This window comes from Protomyctophum bolini (genome assembly GCF_963924005.1).
Source record: "Protomyctophum bolini genome assembly, chromosome: 9".
Taxonomy (NCBI): Eukaryota; Metazoa; Chordata; class Actinopteri; order Myctophiformes; family Myctophidae; genus Protomyctophum; species Protomyctophum bolini.
In genome coordinates this window covers 14,857,721-14,874,927 of record NC_137870.1, presented here as the reverse complement: position 1 = coordinate 14,874,927, position 17,207 = coordinate 14,857,721, and the positions used below count along the sequence as shown (strand labels likewise).

The 17,207-nt window shown below is 44.1% G+C and overlaps 2 protein-coding genes across 2 annotated transcripts in view; both read left to right on the top strand.

The window, feature by feature from the left end:
- The window catches only part of LOC308321715 (lissencephaly-1 homolog A-like), a 274,413-nt gene that overhangs the window by 158,193 nt on the left and 99,013 nt on the right, over positions 1 to 17,207 (top strand). The window lies entirely within an intron of this gene.
- ccdc92ba (coiled-coil domain containing 92Ba) lies at positions 2,603 to 15,622 on the top strand. The gene is made up of 4 exons (XM_080772015.1): positions 2,603 to 2,993; positions 4,489 to 4,729; positions 8,062 to 8,109; positions 14,155 to 15,622. The coding sequence occupies exons 2-4, from the start codon at positions 4,519 to 4,521 to the stop codon at positions 14,967 to 14,969; spliced, it is 1,074 nt and encodes a 357-aa protein (XP_080628141.1). The 5' UTR covers positions 2,603 to 2,993; positions 4,489 to 4,518; the 3' UTR covers positions 14,970 to 15,622.

Sequence of the window (17,207 nt, the reverse complement as noted above, 5' to 3'; positions counted from 1 at the left end):
AAGGGCCTTTCTGTGTGGAGTTTGCATGTTCTCCCCGTGTCCCCTAGGGTAGGTACCCTCACAAAAAGCATGCAGTAATCCTGGTCTCTAAACTACCTCCCCCTGGCCAGCCGGGGCGCCTGATGGAGGGGAAAGGAACTGGTTGGAATAACGTGTTCCTTCCACGTGCATACGTCCAACCAGGGAAACTCCCTCCTGTCAGGTGTAAAGTAGCAACTTGGGACACTCATGCATGAAGGAAGCATGAGTTCAAGTCCGTTGCTCTCCCCAGGTTGGTGGAGGGTGCACGTGTAGAGCCCAGGATCACATTAGGGTGAAAAATGGGTTACAAAATTGTGCGATAAAAATTATTTAAAAAAAAGAAACTGCAGTGCTGTATAGTGTTCCCTGCATTCTGGTCTAAATTATTAAAAGTAGCAGATCTACAAGCTCAAAACACGTCGCTTCCCGCCACATTTTGAGCTTGCACATCTGCTACTTTTGATGCTTTTGTGTGATCAAGTAGGGCGTTAATTTACGAAAAAACACAACATTTATCAGAGGTTTCTGCATAACAGCAACTATATGCATTAATTTGGATGGCTCTACTTTTCATTGGTTCAATATTTAGAAAACCCACAGGCAAGACATAACCACTTTCTAACCTGACCTCCCTACTGTGCATGTCATTATAGGTGTAAATGTTCCAAATCGTTTCAGCCAGTGAAGGGAACAGCTGAAAGTTTTTCCTTTTATTTTTTTTTAAGAGATTATGAAGGATAAATCACCTATACCTTCCATGAACATGATTATTCACCAAACTGTGTCTATAAAGTGTACATACTTTGTAATTGTAATTCCGGTTCTGTAATTACTAAGAGTTCCAATTTTCGTTTTACAATAACAGATATTTGTTTAATGTGAAAATAAAAACTAAAGAATATAGCATTGTCTCCCTCTCTCGTTCATTTGAGTCTATAGAGTAGCCCATGCAGCTATGCAGCACCATGCACACATGCACATGTAAATGTACAGTATATATCCTCAATGTTTGTCACACCATTAAATATCAATGTATTGGCCCATACACGGCTCTGAGGTCGGCTGACAAGTTGCTCCTGACTGTGCCCACAACCAACTGCAGGTCCAGAGGTGACCAAGCTTTTGAAGTGGCCGGCCGGCTTATAACTCTGCTTGTTTAAGCCTTTAAGCTTAATTTTTACTTTTTCTCTGCTATCTACGATTAGTAGCTAGAGTAGAGGTGCTAACTACGTACATACTAACCGTATACTCCATACGTATCAAAGTTTTATTGCCGACGGTCAAACGTTTCATGAGCTATGCCTGTTCAAAGTTTGCATTTTCAATTGTATGCTATAGCGCCACCCTTCGCATCCTCACCGTTTGGCATAGCCCTTTACCAAGTTTCACAAAAAACGACTGCACGGTTGAGCGAGAACTTCTATTTTAGGCGGAAAGAGAAGGAGAAGAAAAAACAGACAATAAGGGATCAAGGGTCCCTTCGGGCTTAGTCCCTTAAAAATGTTAGTTGAATACCTTTTTTCAGTGATATATGTGATGCAATGATAAATATATTGACAATTTCATCAACAAATAAAAACTAGACATTTTATGTTTGGTTGAGCTCAGGTATATCACTTTGAAATAGCTGATCTAAAAGCTCACAATCTTTTATAATATTTTGTCAACTAAAACTAAATTAAAACCAAACTCAACTATACTTTTATAAACTAAAATTCTTACGATTGTGGTCCCAGATATAAAGTTCTTCGAAAAATAAATAGATTGTTGAAATAAATAAATAAAACACGGTTGAGAATCTTTGATTTAATAATTTAAGCTATATAGCCTATTTTATAATTAGGCTATTTGCCAATATAGCCGTATGTTAATTTGTTAATTACCATTTAGTGAAAAATCACTATTAAGCGAATCACCTGGGGGCCCACAAAAATAATTATGGGGACCCTATAGGCTTAGCTCTGCATGGTCCATAGCCTAATGCACTTTGCTGCCGTTGGGGGGGGGGGTGTTTTGTGTAGAACGTTAGTTATAAATAATATTAATATAACTAACATTAATGTTTATTGATAAGCCTACGAAATGTTATAGGCCTGCCTACTTTCGCAGGGGCTCTGAACCTATGGCTCTGACACGATCCTGCATCCTCTCGCCAAAGTCTACAAAGGGGGGGGGGGGTCTTCCAATTCAATTTCAATTCAAAGGAGCTTTATTGGCATGAGAAAACACGTGACATTGTCAAAGCAATCTTCCAATCAGCATGCACTGTGAGGTCTCAGGTCTGTCGTACGATGCAATTGTTCCGGTCACGATGGCTTGTTTTCATCATTCTACAGCCTGCCTGCCTGCCTGCCTGCCTTCTGCCTGTCTGACTGACTGACTGCCGGTCTGCCTGTCTGTCTGCCTGCCTGCCTGCCTGCCTGCCTGCCTGCCTGCCTGCCTGTCTGTCTGTCTGTCTGCTCCGCGGGCGCAGGTCCAGAGCATAGACTGTAGAGATGTGCTCCATAACGGACTGCGCATCATCATCATCTCCTCTCCTCCACTGACCTCCTCTCCTCCTCTGTAAACATCTAAACAGAAATCCACTCTGATCTGACGCAGATGTTGCAGCAAAGGGACCATTATTTTACAACAGGACAGTTTGTGGTGCAGCAGCGCCGAAGAGGCAGTTTTTACCGTATTTCTGGTTCTTGCAGGGAGAAGGCCTATAAGGCTAGCATTGATTACTTTCTTGATCATTTATTTTTCTATCACCATGAAAGACGTCGTCGGCACATATATGCAGCTTTTTGTCTTGACTCTATTGAAATGTCTTTGATGGTGGACGTCCCGCAGCCTTCATGATTTATGGTACCAACCCAGGAAACAACCGCAGCATGCTCCGGTGGTCGAGCGACTTATTTATTTATAGAGCTTCATCATCGGATCATATTTCATGAGATTTGGTACATAAACATAATTTCCTGGAAAAGGTAAGCGCACCGTCGTTGCACGTCGAATATTAACCATTTAATATTCGTCCTCATCAGCTCATCATTGCAGCAAATCTCTCTCTCTCTCTAGGCTAATGGAGCGGTTTGAATAATTGGAGATGCTATCTAATGCGTTGCTGCATGTCTGCATGTCATTTTAATCTGTCTCGATGCCACATGACCTCAATAGAAAGATGTAGCCTAGCACTAGACTTGTGCACAGTTGATCCAGTTGATACGATTCTCTTCATTTAATGTTAAGAAAGGGTTATCACTTGTTTTGCATGAATAATGACTTTTAATTCTTCTCTCTTCCAGGCAAATACACAAAAGTAGCTTTGGATCAAGACTAGCCTATCATTATGTATTTGGACGAGTCTGACTTTCTTTTGTATACAAAATGAAATAGCATACCAGTATAATAGTCTTCCAAGGCTGACACAAAAGCATATGGCTATTAACCCTGATCTGTCCAGTCCAGTTGCGGAGGAAAGTAGTATACGGTACTCTACTCTGAATTATAGGCCCTACTTATAGGCTACTTTACTCATTATTTACAATGTCACCATTTCACAATTTTGATCAAAATCGTTCAACATTTGCCAAACTTTTTTCTAAATAGACGATCTACGAGCGCATATAGCCAGGATTATGATGGCATGCAAACTTGTAGATATGTAGCTATTTGCGAATTGAGACTAAGTAAAATATATGTTTTTGTAATCATTTAAAAAAATGTAGTGGAGTAGCTAAAACGTATACGCCAGTACATTAGCAAATACTGAAATTACTGCATGCACTGTAACATGACAAATGCATATACAGTAACTATGGGTGATGTCACAAAAGTATCAGGTCATTTCACCACACTGATTTAGATCTAAACCACTCTCCTCATGTGTGTGTGTTGTCTTCAGTGTGTGTAGGAGCAAAGATGGTTAATTTATGAAGATACACCATCCTAAATGGAGCCACTAGAGGCGAAACGGTACACAAATCCAAATGGTCTCCTAAGTGGGTGCCGCCGTCTGGCAAATCTCGCAGTAGTCCTATGTTTACTGGCGCTAGTCCACGAATGTGTTGCTGGGACAGAGAAAGATCCATAATAAAGTAGATTTATCTCTCTGAAAAAAGCCATTTTAGTATTTGTATTTGGTTTTGTGCATGGCGATCGCATCTAATATTTAGTTAGTGACCATGGGGCGGAAGCTGTGTTCACGTTCACTATCCAATTGGAAATAACTAATGACTCCAACCGGCTTCCAGTCTCCTAATAAGGCAGCCTATAAGTGTCATTTTTATATTGTCAGCTAGAGAGGGACGGGATCATCATTCATATGCAGTTCATCTTAATTGGAAAGTCTTCCTGGTAGCAAGCACTTTCCTATACATCCTACCTCCTCTCAGTGAGAGATGCACCCCCTATACTTCACACAGATACGGGAAGTAAACCGGAGATGGCATGTCTTTCTTTTTGTTGTTGTCCTGGGCGCAGGTGCAAGGAAGGAGGCAAGGAGCAGCCATCATGGACACGGATGTCTCTCCTCTTCATGGGTGCGTGTTGCCTATGGTGTACATCAGGAGTGGGGAGGTCGGGGGCGTGGAGACGGCGGACAGCACCCTGACCAGGCAGATCCAGGCGGTGGACAGGAGCATGGTGTTCCTCAGGCAGGAACACCTCACCTTACTGCACGGCCTGCACATGGAGATCCTGTCCCTGCAGAAACGATGCTCCGGTAAGACACTTACTGACTACTACTGTACTTGCAGCGCTGGATGGAACAGTTTCCTAAACAGTGGGTCGGTGGGACACATTTGTGGGTCGCGGAAACTTAAAAAAAAAACATTAATTCAAAACACGAATTAAAAATGATTTTAATGATGTTATTTAACGAAGACATCAAATAAATTCCAAAGATTTGAAAATAAGTTATGGAATTTATTTTTGAAGATGAAAATAGCTCACAATGCGGATTGAGGCTATACGCATTGTGAGCTTGTAGATCTGCTATCTTTACTGTGCATGTGTGTATGTGTGTGTGTGCGTGCACCCCATGTGATGTGATAAGATTTTGATCTCCGGGACGCCAATCTACATTGTAAGATCCTTCGTGTTTAATGTTACTCTGAGAGTGTACCTGTAAGATACAGTTACTCCTAACTGTATCTATCAGTCATTTAGCTGGGGACCCCTTGGAACCCCCTCCCCCCAAGGAACCCTTGCTCCCACATTGAGAACCCCTGACATCGGCTATACACTTCTATACTATTGAGTTAGCAGCAGCAGCTACAGTTTTAATAGAGACTGCAGGGCCATTAGAAAGCTGTCAGTGTCTGCTACTCTGCTGCATGTCTGTTGGACCATCCATCACACCCAATGAATGACTACATGCGCTGATGTCATCCTATAGTTCCTGTAGATTACATAATTTCCTGCTTATGGGTCATAATGGACATCCAGGCTTTCTGCTTTATTACGAGTCCTGCATGAATATCGTCGCTGTCGGGTGGAAACCTTGTATGTACAAATTAAACAGTTACTTTTCAGGAAATGGGAAAAAACATTGGGTTTCCAATGGATCCGTGTGAATGTGTATGTTTCTATGATGAAGGCATAATGTCCAAACGTGTCTGAAATAAATAATATGGTAAACTTACTTTGGAGTTCTTTCCACCTCTGTGGATTCCTTCTTATTGAGTTAACCCATTTAGGCCTGAAAAAATATTCTAAATCCTCCAGTTTTCTGAAATAAATATTTTCACGATTAAAACAAAATAGCAGACCTACAAGTCCGTAGCACGCCACTCGGTGGCACGCTATGAGCTTGTAGATCTGGTAAAACATAACATAATGCTAACACCAAAAGGGGTTCCCGCCCAAAATGGGTTAACCTTATCAGCTGAGCACCCATCGGCCAAAGATATAGGCACACCTGGCTCCAGTTTCAGTAGTTATTATATACTCACATGATTTTGTTAATACTATTTTCATTGGTTTAATATTCATAAAACCCACAGACCTATCCACTTTACAGACTTACTGTATCACACACGCTGTGAGCTTGTAGATGTGCTATTTTTGCTACTTTTGTCCGACACTCTTGTAAGGTGAAGTAGGGCGTTTGAAATGTGAGAAAAATAAACAACTGAATTATGGAGATACAAGGTTTCTGCCCGACAGCAACGAAATGCAAGCCAGTGCACAGCACAAATATAGCATCAGTCAATCAATAAATCATACATAATCCATTTACACAAAGTAATGTATTGGTAACCTATACAAATTCCACTGTTCTATATGGAGAGGCGGGCGAGCGGGCGGGCGGACAGACGGACGAACGACTCAGATATGGTGTCAGTTGACACTGTCCACTGTCCTCCACAATTTCATCTGGTCAAATATTTTGGTTAAAACTAAAGGTTTTTTGTTAGGGCCGCTGTGGCTCAGGAGGTAGAGCAGGTCGTCCAATGATCCCTGGGTCGGCGGTTCGAATCCCGGCTCCTCCTGTCCACATGTCGAAGTGTCCTTGGGCAAGGCACTGAACCCCACACTGCCTCCAATGAGTCGGTCGGTGTAAGCTTGCCACCATTGGTGTGTTGAATGTGGGAAGCGAGGACGCTGGCGTCGACTGTTCGCCACTTCACCTCCCAATGTATGAATGAATGAACCATTGTAAAGCGCTTTGAGCACTTGGAAAAGTGCTATAAAAATGCAATTCATTATAAAAATGCAATTCATTATTTGTTAAAAGTTAATATAGACTAGTGTTTGTTCAGTCTCCCTGTCTTTGCAGCTCTTTAATAAACAGAAAATACATGTTTCTGTGGGTGGCCAAATTTCATCCAATGAGGAGAGAGTACCCATTTATTTAACTTCAATTTTATAGTGTTCCAGTCCCAATATTGTCTGCTTGTTTCTTTGTGTCATCAGACTCATCACTTCCAATTGCAGCTGTTTATCTTTTATACTAATAATAATTAATTCTCTCTCCTGATTTATATCCCGACATTTGAGAACTACTATTCAGGAGGCATTTGTAGAATCAGCCTTAATGGGTTAATGTAGCCAAAGGCCAATGGAAACATTCCATTGTAAACCAACCCAGCCATAGCTGAGTGGGTAGTCAACCTGTACTGTACTGTACTCTGGGAATGGGAAGCCATGTGCTGGGCAAAGCAGAAGAAGCAATTCCCACACACAACTCACAGGGACTTAGAAACTAGAAAATACTCCCTTTCACTTTCTAGCAAAGTACTGCTTTTTACTCACTGGTGGAGCTGTCCAGGGTCCTGAACAGGTGAACTCTGCTGCAGTATTCAAGTACATTAGGCCAGCGGCCACAACTGTAGAATGATTGTGTGTGGGGGGCTGCACAGTGTGCGCGCACAAAGCACGCACGCAAAAGATTTGTGAGTTCTTAAAATGCATTTTGTGCTCAAACACAAATATGTATATATAATACGTTATACAGTAATGAGCAGGATAATACGTATACGTACGGAAAATATAATGGTTTCTGCCCGACAGAGATGAAATACAGACTGGCAGCCAAAGTCCCGATTTTTGGCCAATCCGGATTGGAATCAGGCTTGAACCGCAAAAATAATAATTGCTAATCAGATTTTGAGCCACATTTCTAGGTGGTTTGAAATGGGTTCAAATCGGAAGATGTGTCTCAGTTTTAACACTGAAAACTGATTATTACTTTTACGCTGAAAGTAGCAGTTTTGTAAATGCTGCTACAAAGGGAGTGAGCCCGGCATTAAGAACAAGCTAGGAATTCTTTCTGTGTTTAAAAAAAAGAAAGCTGCTTCAGGGTTTTGTGTTCGTACTGTATCCATCTCTGCAGCTGTGGAAGCACATGTCAATCAATACTTTACTGGCAGTCAGCTTGTCTGTCTGTCTGTATGTCTGTCTGTCTGTCTGTCTGTCTGTCTGTCTGTCTGTGTCTTTTTGGCGTTTTGACTTATCATTGTCCCATGCCGGTCTCTGTCTGTCTGTCTGTCTCACTCTCTCTCACTGTCACTCACATAAACCTAAAGTGTCTCTTCCTCCTGTGTTTCTCAGAGCTGACTACGGAGTACGAGGTGAAGCCTCCAGGCAGGAGCCAAATCGGTAGGTCACAAGATGTTTCTGTCTATTACTGTGCTGCTGTACATAGTGGATGCTGCTGCTGACTGCATTCATACTGTACCTCTCACTTCTTATCAGGGTGAATGTGAGATGAGCAGCATGGCCTGAAATGTTTTTTTAAAAGGGCCACTTTAGTCAAGCATAGTGAAAATAGAAGATCCACAAGCACGCGTCACGCATATGGTCCATTTTCAGTATAAGTTATTATAACTAGTAAGAATAATACAGCCTTTCCCGGAGATACGGCATGGATTTTATACACAGAGCAGAGAGCGATTCTTTCAACATAAAATGCTGCATTGACCTTCAGGAGGAGAGTTTGGAAAAGGCAATTCTCCTGAATTCTGCCTTTGGTTAAGGCATGGAAAGGGGGCATTTACGTTTCTTTTATCATAGTAGTAGTATGTTGGAGAGGCTAAAGCGGGACGCACACTCCGTGACTCACCGCTCACTCCAACAAATCTCTCTGTTTTTACTAACAACCTTAAAGGTGAGTAGCTTATCACCAAAAACTGTAGTATGCGTGGGCCTTTATTGTGGGTATCAGCCAGAGCATGCAGGGAGTCTATCCCCGTTCAATGTGCTTGCGCTGAGGTGGAGCGGATGGATGTATTCTGCATACAACCATGCTGTGGTATTTGGTATTAGAATATTTTGAGTTGATCGTTAAGGGAAAAAGCCTGCTTCTCACATAACCTAGATGGGTCTTCAACGTTTTTCAGGCCACAGACCCCTTTAGCTGAGACAGAGATGAAGCAGGGACCCCCCACTACATATTGTATACAATTGTGTTGCAGATTAAACTTTTTCATAGACTCCATAGATAGCTTCATAGACTTGTTTGAGAGCACTATATTATATCATCAGTGTTGTGTAAATTCATGTTTTGTAATATGTTGGATTCATATGTTAACTCTATCTCTACCACTAGCTGTTAGCATAAACCCCAGTTCCCAGTGCCAGCATACAGGTTCACTTTTTAAAAAAAAACCCGCCCCACCCCACACACTCGCTACATACACTCGCTACAAATTGGAACAAGCACACACTGTTTTGTTTACCTTTCGTCAGAAGCTTTTACATGGCGGCAGCGTCGCGGTACAAAGGCACAAATTAAATCCGAAATGGACAGCGATCCTGGAGTCGGACATTTGAAAATCCTCCTTTCAACTGGTTTGCACTATGATTATATTTGCAATCCCATAGTTGGAACGGTGGGGCGTTGCTATAGGAACCGGACCAATGCTACATGTAAAAGCTTCCGTAGGCCTCAACCATTATATAGACAGAGTATACGTTGGGGTACATATATATATACAGTATACAGACCTGGGATATGTTTAGTGGGACAATATTTAGTGAACTTGACCGTTCACTCTGTAATTTTTTTCCCTTTACACAAAACCTTTTTGCAGAGAATAGCAGAGGTTAGGGACGGGTTCAAGTGGTTAAAAAAAACAATCCTATGACAAAGATTGTGAGGACCTGAGGACCCCCTAGGAGTCAACTAGAAAACCCCTGACCTAGAAGATAGAGTTGGTTATTGGTTCTAAATGTCGCTCTCGATATATTTTTCGGTCAATTGCCCAGCCCTACTCCTCATAGAACTCCCTATATGCAAGGAGCAGGGAGAGCATTTGGGACACTGCAGCCACTGTGTTGTGTTGGTTGAGGGGGATGGGGGTTTGGGGGTGCAGATGTAGTTCATCAGCCATTGAGACCTCCTTTTTATACCCACAAACAAAGCTCAGACCATCATCCCCCTCTTCTTCCAGTCCCTCACCACAGATTACGAACACCCAACTTCCCCCCCCCCCCCGTTTCCCATCCACCCTGGCACATTGATCCATGCCATTTTTCTTTCCCTGCTCTCATTTGCCTAGGGGACCCAGCAGGGGAATCAAGTTACAGTCTGTTAGAGAGAGAGAGAGAGAGAGAGAGAGAGAGAGAGAGAGAGAGAGAGAGCTTGTGTGTGTGTAAGGGGGAGTGGTAGAGAGAAGAGAATGGTACAACAGCGTAACAGGAGACAAGACGACATAATGGGGTGATCAGACATAGAGAGAGACGTAAGAGTACTGGAGAGAAAACACTCACAGGGAGAGAGAGAGAGAGGCATATTATGAACGTCGGAGCTGGTGCGGTTTAGCAGTGGTTCTCAACGTTTTTAGGCAGAAACTGGACAATATAATCATATTTGAACTGGGGACCCCCACCCTGTTTTGTTTGACCCGGTTACACAGATAAATATTGTGAAATTAGCTGCTGTATTGTGAATACTAGCTCACACCGCCTCACAATTCGAGGCGTTTCTTATATTATTTGACAATTTGGCCAATATTTGACCAGTTTTTATAGTAGGCCTATAGTTTGTTGCATTTTGATGCATTAATGGTCCTTTTTAAGCATTAAAACGGTCTTAGAAGTCTTTAAATTATCGTTTCACTGTCATCTGGGGACCCGTCACAAATCATGTGGGGAGCCCACTGGGCGTCCCGACCCACAGGTTGAGAACCACTGGTCTAGTTATGATATGACCTCACCTCACCATGGCTGCTGCTGAGAACAGCTGTCCTGGGATGGATGGATGGATGGATGGATAAGGCAGAGGTGGGATGGAGAGAGGAAGAGAAAGAGAGGTGGCAAAGGAGAAAGAAAGGGCTGCCTGGGAGATATAAAACAACTTCATCAGTGTACATGGTGTACTCTGAATGGTGTGATTAGTGATAACCAAAACAATCACACCCGTGTGAAGTGAGGGGCGCTCTTATCATCTTACAGACTTACATGATGATGTAAAACAAACATTGAGACAAAACTAATATTAAATTCTCTTTATCGTCAATGGCATTTTTAAAACAAACATTAAGCCTGTATATAGGAGGAGCCCCTCAATAAAACACCACCCTGTCTCCACACACACGCACATACATTCCACTCTACACACCCACCTGATCAACACCCACACACACACATCTGGTCTCCGCACATTAGCGTTTCCCAAGCTTATCTTTCCTTTGGCTGTCTGCCTGGACAGCCTGGTCATTCATATGCTTGATTGTCCAGGTTCTCAAAGTGTGATGCGTTTGTGTGAGCTTGCAAACTGGCTAAAACAATGACGTTTTACTGTATTATTATTTACCTAAATTATTATTACTTGCGCAAGCAGAGCATGCAAGTAATAGTTTTCGTCCAGGGCAATGTTTGAGGCGTATGCGTATGACGTAATGACTACTTGTGCTTGATATGGCAGTGGTGTCAGATTACAATTTCAATTTCCTACAATTTCCTTCTAACATACATGTATACAAAGGGGCATTACCTTTAATCCTCCCAACACTAAAACATATCGTCATTACTTCACCATCGAATGTGCTGCGCCACCTTGATCTCCATGAAGCCTGAATGACCTGTTTGCTAGTGGCAGGGTCAAGACACCAGAAGCAGCTGTGTCAGCCCAGTGCCCATGCACTGACTCAGGGCTTTTCCTCTCCGTCTCTGGGGGACTTTATACTGAAATAGAATATTAGTGAGGGAGAGACTGCACTGCTATGGTACAGTAGACGTACAGTATATGAGTTAATGATCCCATTTGAGAAGTGCACTGGTGCAATACAGCTGCGTCTAGTGGCCGCCTCTGAGTCTGACTTGGATCTCGCAATGCGTACTATTATTGCATCCAGGCCTGGCAAATACAAATACCTCAATATATAGAGCATCGCAGTCCCTCCCCCTTTCAGAACGGCGAGTGGCCCAGGAAATGAAAAGCGATGCATTTTTCTCATAGCCGTTTCTGAAAGTATTTATTTAAAGACGGTTACACCGCGGACAAAGCCAACTCGGATCGTGACAAATCATGACAATGAACACAATATTTTGGGCCGATCAAATCATTAGAAAGAAGAAAATAAAGGCAGGAGACAAGACTATTGTTACTACTGTTTTGTTTTTCTTCCCAAAATATTGTGTTCATTGTCATGATTTGTCACGATCCGAGTTGGCTTTGTCCGTGGCTAAACCGTCTTTAAATAAATACTTTCAGAAACGGCTATGGGAAAAATGCATTGCTTTTCATTTCCTGGGCCACTCGCCGTTCTGAAAGGGGGAGGGACTGTCCCACCTCGCATATCCACACATAATGGAGGCAGTTGGCACCACTCAAAAAGGCTTTAGTTGTGAGAGTTTTCTCCAGTAAAGACTCTCTCCTCTTCCCTGGACTAACCATTAAGCTTCAGTGTTGCCAATGCCCGGCGTTCTATTGGTGCAACGTCCTGGGCGCTTTAGGCTGGACACAGTTCAACTTTTGGAGAGGAGGGCTGGTCATTTGATCCTCCTGATTGTTGCACAGAAGGCGTTCTCTGTGGACATGACCCCTAATGGATTTGACTTTTTGACCGCCCACTTACTGGCCAAAGCACTTTCTCTCTACCCTGCCTGTTAAGCTTTCTCAAATACAAGTAGTTTGACCACACATGCATGATCCTTATTCTGGGGGGAACATTAATGTTTGCCAAAAGAATAGCTGATCTACAAGCTCACAAGGTGTCAGAGTACAGTTGTAACACAAGTCTGGTTCTCTGAGACTAGAGGGTTACTTTAAACACTTCTCGCATCTTTTAGCAAAAACTGCCTAACAACAACAATGCTGGCGTAACTAAAACATTAGATCGCATACTTTGCAGTATTGTACCTTGTGGATGTGGACATTTTCACACCGGCATGCTTTCATGCTTCAATGCTGTTTACTGTACAGTACATATTGAGTGGTGCTAGCCACTCCTATTACCTGTCTGTCTGTCTGTCTGTCTGTCTGTCTGTCTGTCTGTCTGTCTGTCTGTCTGTCTGTCTGTCTGTCTGTCTGTCTGTCTGTCTGTCTGTCTGTCTGACTCTCTCTCTCTCTCTCCCTCTCTCTCTCTCTGTCTGCACGCATGGAATGAGCATTAAGCACGGAAGTACAACCGCTGGATGGCACTGTTGCATGCGCAGCGTCACACACACACACACACACACACACACACACACACACACACACACACACACGGGCCAGGGAGGAGGGCACTACAGTACAGTACAGTACAGTACAGTACAGTACAGTACAGTACAGTACAGTACAGTACAGTACAGTACAGTACAGTACAGTACAGTACAGGTGGGTCTGATTTTTGTTAATAAAGTATTCAATCAATCAATCAATCATTCAATTCAGAACATGTGCACAAAAACAGACAAACTTAAATGGTTCTTTGAATGAATTAAAACCAAAAGCTCAAAACATTTCGATGCTTTGTGAGCTTATATACCGGTAATGGCTATTTTTGAAATTGTGCCAACATTTTTCGTGGTTAAATCTGATAGTAAATGGACTCGTAAGGGTATACTCTCATTTTAAGTGTGGATTTTTCCGAGCAGTCAGGCTTACGGAAGGCCTTTGCCGAGATATCATCTATTCTAAATGGTCTGTGGGCCTTGACTGTATGACCCATATGACCGTGTGCCATATGGCCTTGGAGCTGGCTGGCGCCATTGTGTGCTGCTGACGTGGCCACAGTATTGCTTACAGCAGAATGATACATACTGACTTCAGGATCACATACTGTGTAGATAGAAAGAGCTTTATTGATCCCCAGGGAAACAACAAGGGCGGTTTACTCTGCTTGTGTGTGTGTGTGTGTGTGTGTGTGTGTGTGTGTGTGTGTGTGTGTGTGTGTGTGTGTGTGTGTGTGTGTGTGTGTGTGTGTGTGTGTGTGTGTGTGTGTGTGTGTGTGTGTGTGTGTGTGTGTGTGTGTGTGTGTGTGTGTGTCTTTTTTCCTGCTCAAATCTCTTCACAATAATAGCAGATCGATACAGGCTCACAACTTGTAGAACTTAGTATTTCTTTTTGGAACAGTTTTCTTATATGACATCTATACCATTTGCCTATGGGAGTTTCAATACAGACAAATGTGACCCAGGGGTAGTGGGAGTGACGTCAGAACTTTGGTATAACACATATGTTTAATCGTAGGTTTTTTCTATGTCGTGTTTCCCCAGAGTTGCAGGAGGAGGAGGAGCTCCTGGAGGTCCGCTGCCGCGACGTGGAGACCCGCCTGGCGGAGCAGCACTGCGCCCTGGGAGAGATGCGCAAGGAGCTGAGCCACAAGGGCTCGCTGGTGGGCGCCCTCAGGGCCACGCTCAAGGAGAAGGAGCGCCGCTTCCTGGAGGAGCTCAAGCGTCGCAGCCACCGCTCCACGGCGCTCAACTCTGAGCTGCAGAAGCAGACGGAGTCGGCCGCGTACCTCTCCTTCCAGCTGCACGCCGCCAGGCAGAAGCTGCACCAGCAGCGCATGCTGCAGAGGCAGGGACTCTTAGCCAGGGCCAGCAACAGCCACCAGGGTCCCCAGTACAGATCCAACAGCCACCAGGGAGGGCCCCAGTACAGATCCAACAGCCACCAGGGAGGGCCCCAGTACAGGGCCGAGCAGCAAGGCTCCATAACCCCACAGTGGCTCTCGCCGGCGGCCTCCCCGTGCTCCTCGCCGGTGGTGGTCAAGCCCAAGCGCAGGAGCGCGAGGTCGGCCTCCGGGCACCTGAGGGTGGAGCGCTCCAGGGAGTGCGTTCCCATGGAGAGGGTGACGGGTCCTGCGGAGCCCACGGCCATGCCGGACCCCGCTCTGTTCCTGCACCCGAGCAGGAGGCCCAGGGCCCGGTCCAGGCACTCTCCAGCTCAGAGACGCCCCCCTCTGGCCGTGGAGAGGGAGGATGGAGAGGAGGGGGGTGGAGAAGGGCCGGTGACGCCCCAAGACGGAGCACCCAGGCTGGTGTCTGCCGTCACGGCACCCCCTGCTGCTGAGGCCCAGGCAGAATAGCAGCTTTTAATGGAGCACTTCACCCATTTTTTGAACCGCATATTCATTTAATTTGTCCTTTACTAATGCTCGTTGTAAGATAGCAGCACCATTTCTGTCTGCTCACTCTACGTCTCATTGGCGGGCTATGGACATTTCAGATACCTGCCTTCAAATGATCGGTGGGACGTCCAAGCTAATAGAAACTGCAGCCTTTCTCGTCCTGGAAAGTTAAGGCCCACGCTTACTCTTATTACTGTGGCTTCAGTGATGTCATGTTGTAGTTTTCCAACCACCGTCCACAGTGAGTAGTTTATCATGTAAACATGTAAAACTGGCCCTTTAGCACGCTGAAATAGAAGCCAGTGTTCTTCTATTAACAACAAAAATGTTTGAAAACTAGACAGAAATGGTGCCATCTTATGATGAACGTTATTTAGGACTAATTATATAACAATAAGGTTGGAAACGGTTGAATGCTCCTTTACCTTGGATCAGAACACTGTCCTGAGTAGTTGCTCACATTGTTAATGCTGTTATTGTCCTGCACCTTTACTACATTGATACCAAGACCGATTTTAGCTTTTGAATCATATACAGTTATTGCCAAGAAGGTTTTATTTTTATTTTATATTTTTATTTTCATAGCACTCTTGGACTTGGAAAAATAACAAAATAACAAAAAATACATATATTAAAAAATAATTGCTTGTAGCAAAACTCAATATGGGGTCATGACTCATACGTAAGTTACGTAAGTCTTGTAAAAATTGTGAAATGTAAGCAAATTATTTGTTTACACTGGTGTCCGCTCTATACATTATCCACTTAAACCCCAGTATCCATATTCTGAGACAACCTTTGCAGGAAATCGGCTATTTTCAGCAAAGATATTTAATGTAGAGTGAAAACAGAAAATCCACTAGTATAGAGCCCTGGGGGACTCCGCTGGTGTTTATGGGGCCTTGGCGGCGGTGAGTGGGTTATTTTCACATTTGGGGCAGCCATTTTAGGCAGAGCAACCAACTGTGTCTTTCAGGGTCAACCATAAATCAACCCTCACTGACTCACAGCTCAATGTGTGAAGGTTAGTTCAGGGGCCGGGGTCCCAAACTGTTCTGCTGAATGTAAAACGTGTAAGTTAATTCAGGGGGTCCCAAAGTGTTTCTGAATCGCAAAACAGAAATGTGGTTGTCTCCCCAGGACGCGAAGGGGCCTTTCCTCCCCGATCTCACACACAATTAGCGACGCCTCCTTCCGCATTAAATAACTCTCAAAACTCCTGCTAAACCAGATTGCACTGTGGCGTTGCCGATAAGCATAGCTTTTCAATCCCAATGCCTTGGGATTGAATCCTTCTCATCACAGTACTTATTTTAAGGTTAGGTTTAGGCATAGCTTTATGGCTTTTTTAAGCCACTCTGCCCACTTGGTGAGAAAAGACTGTAGTTAGGCAAAAAAACGATACAATGATGGAAGCTTGCCATATCTCTGGCCACCGGCGGCCTTGAGCAAAGCGAGAGGCACTGCAGAGCGAGTCGTTAGGCGTAATAGGTGAGCGAGACGCCGTGTCGAACGTTGCGATGGGCATTACAGCAGACTCAAGGTCATTACACACTGGCGAATTGGCGACGCGATATATTCGTGCGAATAATTCGCATTTAAAAAAAAACAATTGAAGTCCATGCAAGCTTCCATCAGTGGCGAATGTGCGAAAATGCGACCGTTTTCACTCTTTATTTGTTCGCTCTGGTGTCGTATTTTGCAGAGATTCGCAGGCGAACTGCAACATGCAATATTTCGCATTTTCAGATCGCTTATTCGCATCGTGTTGCTAATTCGCCAGTGTGTAATGACCTTTAGTGCCATTCAAGTTATGTAACGATAGGGACAGAATCGCATATTATCACCCCCCCCCCCATCTCTGAGCAATTAGTTCCTTACCAGGGGGAAAACGGGTAAATGGTGCATTTATATAGCGCCTTTATCCAAGGCGAGATTGTGCATTACATTCACCCATTCACACACACATTCACACACCGATGCCGGGGGAACCATGCAAGGCACCAACCTGCACATCGGGAGCAATTAGGGGTTCAGTGTCTTGCTCAAGGACACTCGACACTAGTAACTCTAGAGGAGCCCGGGTTTGAACCTTGTGGTTCCCATCCGATCACTCTACCCCTGAGCCACTACCGCCCCGCGGGCAGTGCTGTTCTCTTGGAATGTGACGCATGACTAGGGGCGAAGCAGTTCCAT

What these genes read in the sequence shown, in the direction of transcription:
- ccdc92ba (XM_080772015.1), top strand. Translation starts at nt 4,519, where the DNA reads ATGGACACGGATGTCTCTCCTCTTCATGGGTGCGTGTTGCCTATGGTG. An exon ending in CCTGCAGAAACGATGCTCCG is followed by an intron (nt 4,730 to 8,061) that starts GTAAGACACTTA and finishes TGTGTTTCTCAG; the next exon opens with AGCTGACTACGGAGTACGAG. An exon ending in TCCAGGCAGGAGCCAAATCG is followed by an intron (nt 8,110 to 14,154) that starts GTAGGTCACAAG and finishes GTGTTTCCCCAG; the next exon opens with AGTTGCAGGAGGAGGAGGAG.